The 17,524-nt window shown below is 43.7% G+C and overlaps 1 protein-coding gene across 3 annotated transcripts in view; it reads right to left on the bottom strand.

Moving 5' to 3' along the window:
• Window positions 1–16,640, bottom strand: part of NPR3 (natriuretic peptide receptor 3) — a 61,250-nt gene extending 44,610 nt beyond the window's left edge. For 2 of the 3 annotated variants that reach the window (XM_067545484.1, XM_067545483.1), the window contains exons 1-3: window positions 15,659–16,640; window positions 8,317–8,439; window positions 4,827–4,993 (exon numbers count right to left, since the gene is read on the bottom strand). In XM_067545484.1, the coding sequence (XP_067401585.1) occupies window positions 4,827–4,993; window positions 8,317–8,439; window positions 15,659–16,358 (990 nt within the window). In that variant the 5' untranslated portion in view covers window positions 16,359–16,640. The remainder of the gene's footprint in view (window positions 1–4,826; window positions 4,994–8,316; window positions 8,440–15,658) is intronic. The other variant, XM_067545485.1, reaches the window with a different exon arrangement.
• Window positions 16,641–17,524: the final 884 nt, after the last annotated feature.

Below are 17,524 nucleotides of genomic sequence, written 5' to 3' on the forward strand. Positions count from 1 at the left end.
AATTTTCAGCTTTTAAATAAGAAGAAAAAACAAGCCATGGGTGGCCTGCTAACCTCAAAAGAGCAAATATCCAAAGTAATAAAATCATCCCAGCTCAGAATACTGGATTAGATATAAAAACAGCATTTATTGAATTCTACCCCCAAGCCAGGAACAGAGGTAGCATTAAGAAGTTTCAAACTGAAGCCTTAAGCCAATGCATTAAGTGCTCAGTGTTATTTAATAAAAATGGACTGTGCATATACTTTAACTGAAACACTGTTTATTGCTACACATTTTTTTAACCAATATGTCTGTCTGGAATTATTCTCACCCCAGTACAGAGGCAGTTGCAACTGCTGATCTCAGGTAAATGCAAACCATTCGCTGTCTCTGACACACTTGTCTCAGAGCTGAATTTGGTCCTTTGTGTTAGTATTTTGCTCTTTATGTTATGCCTTTAATCCAAGGATCTCAAATCACTCTACAAGTGTTCAAAGCATGTTGTGAGTAGCTGTTTAATACCTTGTTTATATCCCAGAGGGCAACAAAGGCAGTCTCTTAGCTAGTAACATTAGGCTGTTTTACTGTCCCTAGTTCTGAATATCCATCCCAAATGGATTATTGAGATGTTTCAACTACTAAGTGCCTGATTCCAAAGTCCATATGCAAGCAAGTCCATATAGACTTCTACAGGAGTTAAACCCGATGTAGGGGCTAATCCTACACCTATTGAAGTCACTTGGAGTTTACCAATGGGTACCAGGATTGAGATTGAAGACCAGATTATCAGAAGAGCTCAGATCCCATTTAGACACCAAAGTAATTGGCCATATTTTCTAAAGGGCAGCATGTTGGGTGCTGGATTCTTGTGGAAGAATCTTCGTTATTTAGGTACATAAACATAAGCTGGGCACCTCTGTGCCAGGTCCCAGCACTGGAATGCTGAGCCAGGCCCAGCCCCATGGGATAGGAGCCTCTGCCGTAGGCTGGGTTTACTCTCCAAAGGCCTCCCCTTGGCGCTGGGCTGCAATTAGGGTGGTATTGCTGGGATCTGGGTCACAAAAAAAGACACAATGCAGCTGGAAAAGTTTGGGACCCACTGGCCTACTGCCTTCTTAGAAACTCTCTCTAGCACTTGCTACTCTGATTGTCACCAGTGTTCAGTGAAAGGCTGGTTAAAAAAATTCATCCAAGGCAAGCCCCATTTAACAGTGTGGACTTCATCCGAACAGAGCAATCGTTTCCTGGACACTTCCCCACCCAGTCAGATTGGCCTGGACCTGCTCCCCTCCAATCCTTGATTATAGGGATGTTACTTAGCAATGACCACAACTGCTTACATGGAAAAGCAACATGAAAAATGTTTCATGTATTGTTAGCTTCTTTCTGTGCAATGTAACAGCTAGAAACAAGGAGGTAGGCCAGTGTCATGTGACCTGCTAGCTCTCCACAGGCGACCAACATGTACTATGCAATCCACCAACTTGAGAACTGCTGCGTTAGAGCTTTGCTCCTCCTGTTCTTTCTATTTTCTTATGTTTTCTCCATTTTCTCCATTTTTATTATGCTCTTTCTGTGTAGTGTAATAATGCCCTTGGAGTTTACAATGGCAAGAGTTTAGGACAAGATGGCTGTATTAACTAATCTGTTTTTTGTCAGGGTTGCTGTCAGGTAAATTAAGCCACACATTTAGAGCTTCATTCTCCCATATGCTGGAAAACCCAGCACAGAGAAGTGGAAATTCAGTTTTACAATTCAGAGTTTCCCTGGATATTTACACTGGGGGACATAATTTGCCACATGCAGAAGAAACTGAGGATTGCACTCAAAACCCGTTGATCACCCCTGTAATCCACTGCAGGCAAGATTCCACCTGCAGTAACATATCCCACCTTCCCCAACAAATTTTGTGTGCAGAAGAATCCAGTAGAGTGGAGACATCCTCATCTCCTCCCAGCCCATAGAGCCTGAATGCTGGGAAGTCTCTACAGAGGGAAACTCTCTTGAAGTAGCAAGTATCAGGATAAGTGGAGCTGGCATCCTCTTTCCCTTCTATTCAGGTCAGAAGAGGCTGGGTGATGAGGCCTCTGCCATAGCTTTCCAGGGTAGGTAGGGGGTAGGGTGTTGGGCCCTTAGTGTTTGTTTTGCTTTTTTTTCTTCCACACGGTTTCACAAAATGTAACTTTTCTTAATTTACATTTTAAACTGTTTGGATTCTAACAGCGTCTGCAACTGATTGCAGTGTCTGTCGGAATGCAGTGGCTGCAGACCACTCATGGCAGTGGTGTGCTGGTGCATGAGATTCAGTGAGGGGAAACTGACTAGTCTATTTTCATTGTCCAAGCTGAGTAACTGCAAAAAATAAACATCACAAATAGTAGTATATTAGATTACTGAAATATGTTCATTTTTAATGCTCTCAGGTATTAGTGACACACAATGGTTTTTAACCTAGAAGCATCCCTTTAAAACAGTGGGTTTTTGTTTTTTTTTTAAATCAGGAGGATAAACTGACGTGAGGTTTTTGAGTAGATCTGTATAGCACAGATAAGTAATAGTACAATTTCAGTACACACTGAACTTGTGTTTGTAGCCAATCCCCTTTTCCCTGTAGCTCTGAGCCCCTGCTCTGAGCAAAATACAAGAGCGCTTTGGGGTCACCTGACTCTGTACTGTGGAGCGTAACCAATGAATGTTATCAGTGCTGGGATCTGACTGCTCAAGCAGCTAAGGTCTGATAAAAGTGAACAAAGAACTGTTGGCAACATGGATGTATTTGCAGGGAATCTCCTATTTGGAGAAGAAGGAAGTTAGCCAACAAAAAACTTTTCAGTTTGCCAGCATGAGGGAGCTTGCTGATCTCTCACACACATTGTGCTAATTCTGCAACGTCATAACAGAGCTCATATTTTGCTGGCAACGTCATTGTAGCCAGGCATTAACACAATGCGGAATTGATATATGCATGGTCCTCCAAACATAACATCTAAGCAGGCTCTATGTCCTACAGAACCACAGAGTGCCTCTCCATCCTACTCCAAACTGTCCTTCCTACCCCACCCATCTCAGCCTGAGAGCTGGGCAGATGGGCTTCCTACCAGGTTGATAACATCCCTGCTGCTGGCTTCACTAGCTGCTGGGCTACCAGGCTTTCCTAGCCATTTGGCTGCTCTTGCTCCCTGAACAGTAGGCTGGCTGCTTGACTGGTGGGGCTACCAGGGCAAGTCTTCAGTTCCTGCTCGTGGGAGTGACGGTTTGTCGCTCTCCTTAACAGTCTTCAAAGCTCCTTGAAAGGCACCATCATCCCCGTATCCTGTGGGAGATGTGCTGTCTTACAACTTCATCTGCAAAAAGATGTGCAAGTCCGAATGGGCCCCATAGACTCCAGTGTCCATCGTTGGAGCACTATTGGAACTAAGTCATGCTTTCCATCTCATTGTAGCAGGAAGGCCTGAACCAGGCTTTCCAGGATTCACAGCCTAGCTATTTCATGTTGCATGTTTTCAGGTGGCTGGAATTATGATCCAATCTGTGACTGTAAAAGGTTTTCCATTTCAAATAACCCTTCCCAGTATCTAAAACCACAAATAGGTGATAGATTTTCAGTGAGAACTACTCTATGGTTTATGTTGAGTGTAGATTTTCTGAAGAAAACTGACATTGTACAATACGTTGCAGGAAAGATTTCCTGTTTGTTAACTCAGCATGCACATTCGTGCAGCTTTTGTTTCATATCTCATGTTTCTGCCCATAATCTCAGTTTTCAAACAATATATATTTACTGTGGCTGCTTTCCTTGTTTTTTTTTTCTTTTTTGAGAAGTCAAATAATGCCAATCCTCTAATTAATATTAAAAGAACATAAAATAGTGCATGAATGCATCAAACAAGAAGCTTCTCCTGACTTTACCAATTCATTGAACTCCTGTGTAAATGTGGTACTCTTAGTTCCAGTAACAGTGATGGTGGGAAAGTTCTTGCAGAGCACTGTTGCTGCAATGGATTCACATCCTCACCATGTTCCCCAGACTTCAGCTCTAATGTGGCCACATTCTCTTCTAGCCACATCAGGGTGTTTTTAGTGGCCATGAAAAGTTTCCCCCTTCACAGGGAGCGTGCATGCAGGAAACGTGTGTGTGTGAGAGAAAGAAGGTAACACATCTAGGAATGATCTTAGATCATTAGACGTTTGGTGTGTCTGATACTCTGTGCTAATTCCCAGAAGCATCTTCCTTTTGAAGTGAATGGTAACAAGAAATATAGTATTTTACCTCCCCCTTTGGAGCACTGTTGTACTTCTAGGTTTAAACTACTTGACAGGATTGGTGGAATACCTCCAATGGATATCTGGACAGTTAAAACCACACAGACAATTTTTGCATGATAAGCTGAGAAGTAAGGCACAACTCCCCTTAAGAATAAGAAAAATTCAATTTACCAGATACAACAGGATAGCACAAGCTGCTGAGACCTCATATCCCTGGAGTGCAAAAGCACATGGGAGGGATGGCATGAGATGGAGAATACAGAAATCAAGAAAGAAGAAAATATTTTACCAATAAAAGAAGTGTGATGAAAGATGGAAGTACTAGAGAGGTGCAGAGCCCCTGTTTCTCCTGCCTCTCCCCCTTTGTACTCCCTGATGACTGGACAAACACAAAGAAATTTTCTTTAGCCAGGCAAAAAAAATCTTACCAGAGAGAGTTCACAAAGGTAACAGTGAGTTTCACAACTGAACCAGGTGTTTTTGACTGATGCAGACTAGGACACTTTGTCACCTTTGATTTAATTAGGAGCCTGTTTCTGAGGGTGCTAAAAGCTCTAGGCTCATAAGCAAGTACTTACGTAATCATCCTCATTCAGACCTTGTTTCTGAACAGAACTTTTCACTTCCATGGAAAACCTCTCAAACTCAGGTTTCACTGTCCTCAGTAGAGTGACTGTTCGGAGGGATGAGTATGCTTGCTTTGCTTCAAGGTCGTGTTTGTCTCCTCTCTTCCACGAACCATTTCCTAAGGGAGAAATAAAAATATTTACAATTCCAGGCTAGTTTGCAAAAAGGGCTCACTCTCCCTTTCTGCTTAAATATCCCCTATACATTGCTTGGGGTAGACAGCAATGTACAAGATATTGTCACATTTATGACATACGTGCTGTGAGGCTAATGTAAGAGAATTAAACATGCCCCTTGATGCTAGGGAAACAAGATAGGAAGGGGGACTGGCACACTGCCCTGGAAATAATTATACAGATTATGTTCCCTAGTCAAAAGCCCAGCCTAACTGAACAGTCAGCAATAAGGTTTTATTCCCATGATTTGCATGCTTATTTTTAACATCTGGAGTCAAGTCTAGATATGAACAAAACATCTTCAAATACTGGGGAGAGGGAGACTAAAGGGTTACGTTCCCAGTCAATGTGCCACTGACTCCCTTTTTAACTTCGAGCATTCTAAGAAGAGTAAAGTAATTCCCTGGAATGATGTCACACAGGGCCTGATCTTGTAGCCACTTGTCGCCCAGCTCTCCCACTGAAATTATTGGGAATGCCATGTGCACAGTGGCTGCAGGATAGGCCCAGTTTCTCTTAGCAGAAAACAAACACCCAACTCCAAATGTGCCATTGCATACATTGTACTTGCATCTGCCCAAAGACACAGCAAGCGGGAGACTGAACTCAGTGTAAACCTATACAGTAACCAGAGATTTTTAAATTTAATTTAGAGCTTATTTGTTTTTAATTAGCAGAAAAATGCCTTTGCCTACCTGGGCCTGATCCTGTCATGTCCTGAGTACTTCCTGTGCATTGGCTGAACCCTAAGGACCTGATCCAAAGCCCACTGAGGTCATTGGAAAGACTCCCATCGCCTTGGATCAGGTTCTAAGGCTGTTCTGTGGAACTGATAAATAATGAAACCTCGAAGGAATGACAGTGTCCTTAAACAACTTGCTTTTAAATGCTTAAAAATAATTAAAAGCCAGACAGCCATTTTTATTTTTGGAACTAAAAGCCAGTTGTGGTTAAAGTACAAAGACTAAAACTGCAGAACGTGAGTAGCTGTTGAGGCTTGGAATATGGAGACACATAGGACCCTGAGAGGAGGGAGGATGTGGTCACTCAGCCTGGTTAAGGGAACTTGTTGATTTATAGCAGGCAGAAAGCAGGTCAATTGAGACAAAGGGAAGGGAATGGAGATGGATGAGATGGAGTGAATGCCAGAGATGGCAGCAGCCAAGTATCAAACATTCTATCAGCCTTGACTTGGGACTATGTGCCTGCACAGGGACAGATGAGGGATAAAGATCCCACAGTCTAGCCCGCAGTGAGATCCAAACTAAATGGTAGCTCCCTTCCATTCTCTCTCCTTTCCCAAAAAAGGCCTCTGTTGCTTGTTTACCAAAGCAGAATGCTGCGAAAGCGCTGCATTTCTGTAGCCCTTGTGGATTATGATCTTAGCAATGTTCATACATTTTTTAATTCTTTAATTTTTATTGACCATCTATCTTCTCTTTTTCAATCCATTCTTTGTCTAATATCTCCTTGTGAGGTTCTCAGCTACAGTTACTCTTGAGTCAGGGATCACAATTCTAGATTGTAACCAATCAAGCACAAAAGCTTTGTTCTACCATGAGGTCCACACAGAAGACCCCTGAAAAGTGCATGACAACAGCTGACAGCCACGAAATATGGTTAAGGTATGCCCTAAGCAACATAGTTCCCCAATCCCACATATATGACACATGTGGGATCCTGGCTTTCCAATAGAAAGCGGGGCTTCAGGTAATATTGGTCCTAAATGTGAACAAGATTGTACCTCAGTCTAACCTAAACATGTTCACTTGAAAAGCTGCTGTAAGTGGAAAGAGAGAAGCTACTTTACTTAACAGAGTTTCTAAATTAATTTACACACTTTCAAATTCTTTTCAAAGATTGGTTTGGGGATGGAGTCTGGGAGCAGCACTTAAAATTCTTTCTGATGAAGCAGCACAACTGCTGCAGCCTTAACAATGAATGTGCCTTTTTGCAAATTAAAATAAAAAATGTTAAGGACAAAGGACAAAAAAGAGCAGTGTGATTGTGTGACCTTATGGGGCAATAGCTACTTGTAAATCATATTCTGTCTTACAGTTCTGTACCTTTTTTATAGTTCCAGTAACACATAGTTTACTAGAACTTTGTAAAAGGAGGAATAGAAATTCTGTATTCATTTTGTTTATTTTATGCATTTGATAGCAATTTGTGTACCATCCATTTCATTGATTCCTCTTCATAGTTAGTTTGCCCCTCATTTAAAAAAAAAAAAAGAGCAAAAGATCCTTTAAATGTTTTTTCCCAAAAGAATTACTTATAAAAAAATTCAGAAAATGCTGTTTAAACAATGCTGTATCAGAAGTTAGAATTTAAAAACAAAAACAAACAAACAAAAATGGTGAGTGGCAAAGAAATCAGATAGTGTTCTCTTAATTCTGGGATTGCGGTGCTAAATCCTTTGTGAAATATTTACCTTAACACCTCAGGATACCTTTTTGGTATATTTATGTGTGGGGCACAGAAATCTGAACCAACTGAAAAATTTAAGCACATCATGTTATGTGATTACATTATACTGGGGTGAACAAGACTGTGCTTCTGTGCACCCAGGTGATACTACAAGACTAAATATAGTAGTGTCTCTGCAAAAATTACGTGCAATCAAAAACTTGACCATTTATTAGATCAATGGTTTCCAGCCACCGGCAAGTGTACAAATCTGTAAAACTCCCACTGACTTCAGTTGGGCTAGGATTTCACCCTATGACTTCAAGCTTTTCTGGCTGGTGATCTAGGCAACCCCTCACTACCTTAACAATGACTCTCTGTGCTAGGATTCACAGTGTCACCGCTGCCTACCTCCCAGTCAGTCACATGCACTCTAGCCCACAACAGGAGTTGAGCTGTTCCAGGCACAATACTTGCAATCACAAGACTGGAATTTGGAGCAACCTACTGTGAATTAGAATACACACAATAGAATAGAAGGTAGCGAGAACAGGCTGATATAACAAAGGTCTTTGTTGGATGCAGTTTTCCCTCAATGTAAGGGAATTTCTATATTAAATCTACCATTTAATCACATAATTTCTTCCCACAGATCAGTCCAGAAGTAGTTAAATCCAGAACTTCTGGTTTCCTTCTTGCTAATATAATTCAAGTGGTGGGTAACCTCAGGGTCAGGGAGAGATAATGGTGTATTTTAAGACTAATAGTGGTATATTTTAAGACTAATGAATCTAAAAATGTTATCATGTTTACAGAAAGTTTTGCAACATACTGGAGGAGGAAGAGAATAAATTACCATATGACGAGCTGTTGAAGAGTTCAATATTGAAGAAAGCGTAGTCCCCATTGGTCATTCCTTGTCGATGAACAGCTAGCATGATGTTCCTTATTGTGTCACTGCTGGCACACATTATTACAACTGGTGGAGGAAAATGGAAAACAGAGATAAGAAGCTGTTCTTGAAACCTTTGGGAACAGATTGTGAAGCTTGTGCATTGCCAGAGACAGTGACCTGAACTGTCCTCCCACCAGTTTAAAAATCATGAGAACTGGGCTAACAATTAAATCTGGGCTTTCCAAAGGAGCCTACAGGAGTTAGGCGTCCAGCTTTCATTGAGACTCTAATACATAAACCAAAGGCCAATCCTATACCCATTAAAGTCAATGCCAAAAATCCTACTGACTTCAGTAGGCAAAAAATTATGCTCGAATATTATCTTACTCTTGATTCATGTAATGTGGTGAGGTTTTTGTTTAATTGTGCATTTAATTTTTATTACAACACTTTTATAGCACTTTTCATCAGTAGATCTTAAAGCGCTTTACAGAGGAGCATCATTATCTCCATTTTATGGATTGGGAAACTGAGACTTCTCCAGATGTGCAACTTGCCCAAGGTCATCCACCAGCCCAGTGGCAGAGCCAGGAAAATAATGCATGTATCCTGGCTCCCAGGCCAGTGCTCTAGCCTCTCCCTTGTTACTGTTTCCATGTGAATATGAAATAACTCCAGGATAAAGAAAAAAGATGATAAAATGATATTTAAAATTTCATTTTGACTATTTTGATGGTGTTGAGGGAAAACAGTTACAATGTTAAAAGACTCAATGTCTCATTTATCAATTATCCAAAAGCCAGATAAAGGTTCTGATCCTAAAATATAATCTGCTATTATTCAGTGGTACTCCATCCAGATGCAAGAGTCCATGCTAGAAGATTAGAAGATCAGACCCAAGAGGCAAGCAACATTTTACATTACTTCAAAATTCTAAATAGAAGGATGCAGCTGGTCACTTGGCATTCTGTTTTGCACTGTGTGCTGGAGAGGAAGGGGATATACTATATTGTTACCATATGTCAGAATTGGTGCGAGTGATTTGCAGAAGGACAACCTACTGGAATGTTCAATGATCTTGAGACAAGCCTGGTCAAATACTCCCATGGCATGTAAATAGGCATGGCATGAAATTCACCCCCTTCCCATTCAAGAGCTGAGTAAAGAGACTTTGTGCAGGGAGCTAAGTGGAAACTACAGGGATAGAATCTGCTCCCCAACCTGCCACTGTCAGATTGCAGCTGCTATTCCAGCCTATAGGAATGGGAACATAGTATATTGTTCCTTCATGTCCCCTTTTTCTAGCCACTTCATCTGTGTAAGGACACATCTAATAATCCTTCCCCTGTTTCTCCCTGTGTACTAGCTTAATGATGCTGGCACATAGGTCAGTTCCCCAGCATACAAGTTGTGGAAGGCTAACCTGCTTTCCCCTCCCCCTCCATCAAGAGTGTACTTTTCTCATAGTAAACAGTTGATATCATAAACTGCCATATAATTTCACAGTACACGTGAAACTAGCTAAACTATTAAATATTTGGCATGTTGGTGTATAGGCATAGCTTTCTGTTTCCATTCCTAGGATGACACATGCACCAACCAAAGAAGGTAGTCAGGTATGATATAGGTATGCTTGTTTAATGGCTTGGTCCATGAGATTTGATCAGAAAAATCAAAATAAAAGTTGTTAGCGGCACTGACTAAAAATAAATATAACCTACATTCCCAAGAAGTACTGATGTGCTTGGTAAAGCTCCAACAATGGAAGCAGCTATTTTCAAACAAACAATAAAGCTCAATCAAAATCATATTCAACTTTTCTTGTCAAATTGTGCTCAAAAAATAAAGTTGCGAACAAGCCAAATCTTTACTCACACAATCCATCTTCTTCCCTCTCTGTTCTGGGTTTATTCCATTATAAGCATAATGATCCAAATTCATCCCTGGAGTAACCCCCTACACTTCAGAGAAGTTCCACCAGGTACAGATCTGTCCTAATGTCTATAGTCAATTATTATAATAATTTCCAGAGCAAGCTATAACTTATGAGTATTGTGATTCACTTACATGAAGAGGGAAAGAAAAGGAAATCATGTTTGATATAAACTTTGGTATAGGAGTATGGAATAAAATTATTTCTGGATTTACATCACAAATGAATTTGGCCCACTGTTCCTAGTGGAAAGATGAGCTGTTTTTCTTTTAAACACTTTCTAATTGCCCTTCCAATCGTTTCTTGACTTTTGCCTTCATAATTCACATCTACCATAAAATCCCCATCCCGTAAGTGAAATCAAAGTTATTCCCCTTGCCCCAGTTAATGATCTTGACTAACAGGAATGAAGAGTGGAAACATTTCTGCTTTAAAATGTGTTGATAGGTCATAGTTTGAGTGCTGATAAAGGAATGTGAGGGGACTAATGTTAACTATTTGGAGGTGGTTTTAGCACAGCAGGACTATATCAAAGATTACATTTTTTTAAGAATGTACAGGAAATACACCCCTAAAATCCAAAGACAAGTTGTGTGTGTGTGTGTGTGTCTTTTTTGCAAGCTTTTAAAAATGTAAATGAAGTAAAAATGTAACTAGATTTATTTGGTGTATATCTATAAATTACTAGAACATATAACAAAATTCTTCTACTTTCTTCAGTTTAAAATATACACACCAAAGAAATTCCTATATTAGTATTTGATTAAGGCCCTGATCCTGCAAACACTTACACAGTGCTTAACTCTATGGACATGAGTAGTCTTACTGAAATTAATGGGACTACTCACATTCTTAAATTAAGCATGTGCTTAACTGTTTGTAGTATCTGGGTTTTAGCCAGCATTGTTAACAAAGGCCTACTACATTCTTCACAACTGAGATTTGTTAAACTAATTATTGCTGAACTGAAAGATTTAGCCAGTTAAATAGATCTTGAAAATCATTAAAAATAAAAAGGCCAATCTTTGTAATAAGCACTCACTTTTCATTGTAATTTTTTGTGACTTTAAGATTTGAAAGAACCATTTTCAAAGGCTTAGATTCATATTTGCCAAGCTGTCTTCCTTTCTCAACCATGGTGAAGCATTTAAAATGTATTGTACTTCTATATTAGGCCTTGATTCTGCCCATGGCGCGTGGGATAACACTACCACATGGATGGGATCCAAAACAACACTGAGCACAGCATGGCAACCCTGCTGGTGCAGCTCTCCAGGTATGCCAGGTGCAGAGAGCTAGACACACAAGGCCACTATGCAGCAGAGGCAGTCCACAAGCACCCAGACTCTCCAGGAGTGTGCAAAGGACAGGAGGGTGTGCTCTGTGTTGTTATGGATGTGCAATCCAGGACATTGAAGGTACTGGAATTTTGGTTTCCTTATTTTAACAATTTCAACATTTCACCATAGTGTGAATATAGTGTATTCGGAACATTAATATCCATTAGTTCTTTAATGCAGACATTTCTGAATGACAGAAGGAGACTAATACTGTGACCCCAACTCAGTAAAGCCATAGGCATGTTCTTAACTTAAAACATGTGCATAAGCCCCATTGAGGTCAATCATATAGCTATCAAAGTGAGTGGGGCTGTCTGCATGAGTAAAATGAGTAGAATTTGAATCTATATCAAGATTTCAGTTACTGTCACTCTCATTCAATAAAAAATGAAAATATATGAAAAATTAAACAATCAGTTGCAAGTATAATCGTCTGAGAAATTATAGAAATTCCTCTCGTAAGCAGGAATGAAACTGAATCCATCAGTTGGTACCAATTAACTCATAGGCCCAGTGAGTTCAGGAAATTCATATCAATGTAACTATATCACCAGTGCACCAGTAGACACACTTCATCAATACAAATATACAGTGTGGTTAATGCATCTTAGTTATATGGAGCATGATTTGTATTTGTTTTGAAAAAAAAATCACTCAATAAGATTCTATTTAACTGGGGATTTTAAAAAATAGTTTTAAGTGCATATTTTAAAATTTAAATCTCCAGTCAGTTTTAGGGAGGGAGTTTCTTTAACTTGATCCACTATCAATTAGTGCATAGTGCAAGCTTGGAATATTTTGACGTTTCTGCTTTTTTGTTGTTTTTTTCTTTTAACAAACAATTTTTTTAAAAAAATCCAAGATTAGCATTGCCTATAGCAGAAAAATGTCATTTGATGTGCCGGTGTACCAAATGCATAAATTAATAAGTAATTAATTCAGGTTTGCAATTAATCCAGTGTATTCTAAATATATTACTTGTTCTATTATGTTTCAAGCTTTTTGCTAATATATGATACATAATCAATTCATTCAGTCTAAGAGTGATTTTTTTCAAGATGTTTTACAAGACACTTATCTCCCTGTTATTTTGCTAACAGTTGGTGGCAATATTACTATACACATGCAAGAGTTAGGAATTCACAAGTTCCCCACTAGCTGCTTCCACAAAATACTTTTGTTATTTATGCAATACTCCATGGGGCTTCTATATGTGAGGGGGAAGGGAATCTCCTTGGTAAGATTCAGCAGGATAAGAGGAAAACTTCTTTGCCCAGCCTTTGAACATATGCAGAGTCACTAAAAAAAAAAAAAAACCTTTCAGAATAAGAAACAGATCTGCTGTCCAATCGAAAATCTGCTTTTTGGCAGATACATGTATTTTCTCTCCTATTAGCAATGCAGTTCATTGAAATAAAGCTGATTTCTACTATAAAATAAAGACCATCATAATACAAAAGGGTGAAATCCTAGCCCCACTGAAGTAAATGGCAAAATTCAAATTAATGTCAGCAGAGCCAAGATTTCACCCAAACGGGCTGGTTCTGCTCTCCTTTAACTCAGTTGGAGGTGCCAGTGGGTTCATAGAGAACAGACTCATGACCAATCTTTTCAAGGCAGCTGGGCAAAACATAACTCTTTCAAGTGTCATCCCTCTCCCAATACCACCAGGGACAAGTCTAAACTACCCTTATGTGCATTAATCCCTCTAATGAGTACCATACAGCTCAGATGCTGGGCCAAATTCAGCGTGATGTAAGGAGATGCAAGGCTCACTATGTTTTAATATTTAAATACATCTTAAAGGAACTATATGTCCATGTTAACTATTTCAGGGAGAATTCCCTGCACGTTCTAAGAAAGTTACTCAGCAACCACATGTAATTTTCTAAGTAATTTTTATACTCAAATACACCACAAAAGCATTCTATGTTTCTTTTATTCTTGCATTGTCTATTACTCTGTCCTGTGTGTGTGTGTGAGAGAGAGAGAAAGAAAGAGAGAGAGAGAGATCCGTAATAAGAATTACTGAGTCTTTAGCAAGTGCCCCAGACCAACAGAGAAATCTGCCCCTTGAGGTGTCTCTGCATAACAGATGACATACATATGCAATGAGTAACACAGCAGAGCCAGTGTAAAGCTTCTGCAGTGTATATCCCACCCCCAACCACTTGCATAACTGGCTCCTTTGATAGCTACCACAGTGCTGAACTAAAGCAGCCTAACAGCCATCAGTGTGTGACCTGAAGGGAGAAAAACTTCCCCATCTGAATAAAAACAGGAAACGGCACAAAAGATCTACCCTGCCGATACTGTGAGTGGTCACTTTAAAGAACAGAGAATGAAATATTTGCAGCACAGTAATACAATCAAATAGCCTAGAAAATCTCCCTTACTTATCTCGATGCGCAAGTAACACATTTGTAATGTGTCACCTTTTAGGGGAAGCACTAGAACAAAGAACCTGGCATGCTGTTTGCTATTGTATACCTGAGGAAACATAACTAATACCCTTTCTAAAACTGAAAATGCAAAGACATGTAAGGAGCTAGCTGAAGAAAAGATAGGCGAGGATTTAGCTCCATCCAGCAGGCGTGAAAGCAAGGCCAGAAGGGTTAACTCCTCCTGGACCAAAGGTGTTCTCTCATCCTGAGCGTTTTTCTAATCGGATTCATGTTTATTCATCATTTCTTGCGCATACGGCTCTGGATTTCACACCGCTTCCGAGCCTTGCTACCCAAATCTGCTTTATCAAGCACTTGCCTTTCACCGTATCTTCCGCCATGAGTTTACTTCACTTTCCGACAGCTACCAGCGGCAACACAGCTGAAGGCAGCGACAATCAAAGGCTGTTTCTCAGCTGTGTTACAGCTCAGACAAGCTGCCGGCTACTTGTGACAACGCTTCCAGGCACCTACGCCCGGCATCTCCCCCAGTTCAGGTACCCAGGACTAGAACGAGCGCACGGTGGAACACGGCTAGCTCGCCGCACACCCGTCCCACTGGCGAGCACTCCGGAGCACGCACAGCGTGGACGGGAGACGGCAGCACTAATCTGAATGCATCCACCAAACCACTGGCTGGACTGACTTCTCTAGGAGCGTCACGTTTTGAAAGCCAGGGCTCCCCTCATTGTTTCCTATGCCATGCAGTCAACGTGGGAATGAGCCACGGTGGCATCTGGGCATAGGAACCCTATTGCAATGACTTGCCACCAAAAAAAGGTGATTTTAAGAACACCCCCTTTCCACCTCCTCTCCCCGCCGCCCCACGCCCGGTCCCCGCATTTCACAAGCTGCAGCAGATAGACGGGGCTTTATCAGACCGGCTCCAGCACTAACACAATGGTGTATCTTTCCTTTAAAGGGGAGGCTTAGGGTAAATTTTCGAGATGACTATGGGAATGACTGACCGTCTGCCCGGGCGAATCCGCCCCACCAGGCACCGTGACTGAGGCGGGCTCTCTGTCGCCTGGCACCGTGTGCAGCCGTTTACACCAGTCGAGGTGCTGCTGCTTTGCAGACTCTCCGACCGGATCGCGCGCGTCTCACGCCCACTCGGCACCGGAGCGGAGCGGGACGGGAGAGGACGGGAGGCGGCTGCTCTGTCGCTGCAGCCAGCCCACAGGGGGCTTTGCCGCGCGCTCAGCTTCTCCACGAGGCGCGTTTGTGAGACTGCACCGGAGCTGCGGGCAGGGAGCGCGTGGGCCACGTTTTTTTGGCGGGCAGATGGCCGGGGTGATGTCACTAGACTCCGGCCGCGGCGGTCGGGGAGCTGGCTCGCACACCGCTCTCCCAGGAGGCACGCGCGGGGGGCGATGAGAGCCACGGGGCTTCAGCTGGGGTGGGCAGGGGCGGGATGCGTGGGGCGAAGCTGCTCCAGCCCGAGGGCAGGGGAGGGTCGGGCGGGTGTCCGGTGACCCGGGCGAAGCTGCTCCAGCGGGGGCAGGAAGGGAAAATCATCCCCCCCTCCCCCAGCAGGTGCCGTTGCTGCTCCCGGCCGCCCTCCACCCCGGCCCCGCCTCACTCACCTCGCTCCCCCGCCTGGATGGAGCGCACGATCTCCTCCAGGTCCAAGTAGCGGCCGCGCTCGTCGAAGCTGTGCACGGCCATGTGGAAGGCCTCCTCCTGGAAGGCCACATGCACCCCCTCCATGGTGAAGAAGCAGTTGCGCTCCTCGTGGTTGTCGCTGTAGAGCAGGGTGGCCCGGCTCCACTTGTGGTGCCGGAACAGGGCCAGGAACATCTCGCCCATCTTGGAGTAGGAGGGCGAGACGCGGGTCAGGTGCGAGTACTCGCCCGTCTTGGTGCTGAAGCCGGAGGCCAGCGCCCCGGCCGAGATCATGGGCAGGTTCCAGTGGGAGGCCAGGCGGGCCACCGGGGCGGCCGCGTACTCGCAGACCGGCCCCAGCAGCAGGTCCGGTTTCTGCTGCTTCAGGGCCACCAGGTCCACCAGGCTGAAGAGCGCCCGGTTGCCGCACTCGGAGTCCTCGTAGATGACCTCGAAGCTGTAGCCCGGCAGGCAGGTCCCGTTCTCCCGCAGGCTCCACACGGCGTACTCGATGGCTGGCTTGACCCTGGCCAGGGAGAACAGGTAGTTGTTGTCCTTGGGCAGCAGCACCAGGACCGTGATCAGCTTCTCCTCGCCGGGGCTGCTGCTGCTGCTGCTGCTTGCAAGGAGCATCCCAGCCCGCAGGATGCAGGAGACACTAAGTAAGAAGAAGGATGGCATTGTTTCAATTGCAGTGAGCTCCCTCCCCCCTCTCGCTGCTGCCGAGGAGTCAGTCCCCTGTGTGCCCTGCACAGAACAAAAAAGTGCTACCAACCTCCTCCCCCTGCGAACTTTAATACAGGGCTCTATAGGGTTAGAGGGAGCTGCTGTTGGGTGGCTTCTTTTTAAGGGTGTTTTGCAGGTTAACCAACTGTCCCAGCAACTGGTTATTGGTGGGGCATCTTCCCCTCCCTCCCCCACGCTCTGCGCCTCCTGCTTGATCTTATTGATCCTCCCTTGTTCCTCCCGGTCTATAGCATAGCCCTCTGTTTAAATAGTGTGGGAGCCAACGCGCCTGTTGCCACACATGGCGCTGCGAGGCCGGGTTTGTGTTTGGGGAGGAGTCGCTCATTACCATTCCTGTAGCAGGCTGATCCGCCCCTCCGCCCCCCCCCCAACAAAACCCCCGGCCCACCCCACTGCCCCTCTTCCTGACGCTGTAACCCATGCGCATCCCGCCCAGCGGCGCTCAGATGAGCAGCAAGGCTTGCAAAGGGCGCTGCAAACCTGGAGCGAGGGGCGAGAGGTGGGTAGGAGATAAAAAGGCACCGCTCGGCTGCGTGCGCTGCTTGCCTGAGAAGTCGCTCTCACGCTTGCAGTCCGGACTTGGAAAATTCCCTAGTTGAGATGTTTTGTTTGTTTTTTCACCCTGCACGTGTCCCATCAGGGCGCGCACAAGAGTAAAAATCAGGAGCTGGGGCTGCAGCAGCGAGTCACACACATGAAGCTGACTCGTCTGATGCTAGCTCTCTGGACTCAGAGCGGCTGGCGCAGGGGTAGAGACAGAGCGCGTTCCGGAGCGAAAGCACCGAGGTTTAAAAGCCCTGCTGGCAGGACTGGGAGCTGCCCCTCCAGCCCTACGTGAAACGGCCCTTTCATGCAACAGCGGCTTGGTCGCCGCTTTATCGCTGCGCTGCCCCTGCTGTAAGTGGCTGCTGGCGAAAAGAAAGCGTTCGTAGCTCCCCTCTAGGCAAAAGCACCATGCAGCTATTCCACAGCAAAGGACGGTAGCGCTCAGGCTAGTATCAGCATAGGGACTGGAAGGGAGCGGACATCGTAGCTGTTCCCTCTCCCCCCGCAGAGTCCCAGACAAGCCAGCAGTTGAATTCTCTTTGGCAGGTTGTTAC

The sequence above is a fragment of the Emydura macquarii genome, unplaced genomic scaffold (genome assembly GCF_026122565.2).
Source record: "Emydura macquarii macquarii isolate MOO-44397 ecotype Brisbane River unplaced genomic scaffold, CSIRO-AGI_Emac_v2 contig_1045, whole genome shotgun sequence".
NCBI classification, from domain to species: Eukaryota; Metazoa; Chordata; order Testudines; family Chelidae; genus Emydura; species Emydura macquarii.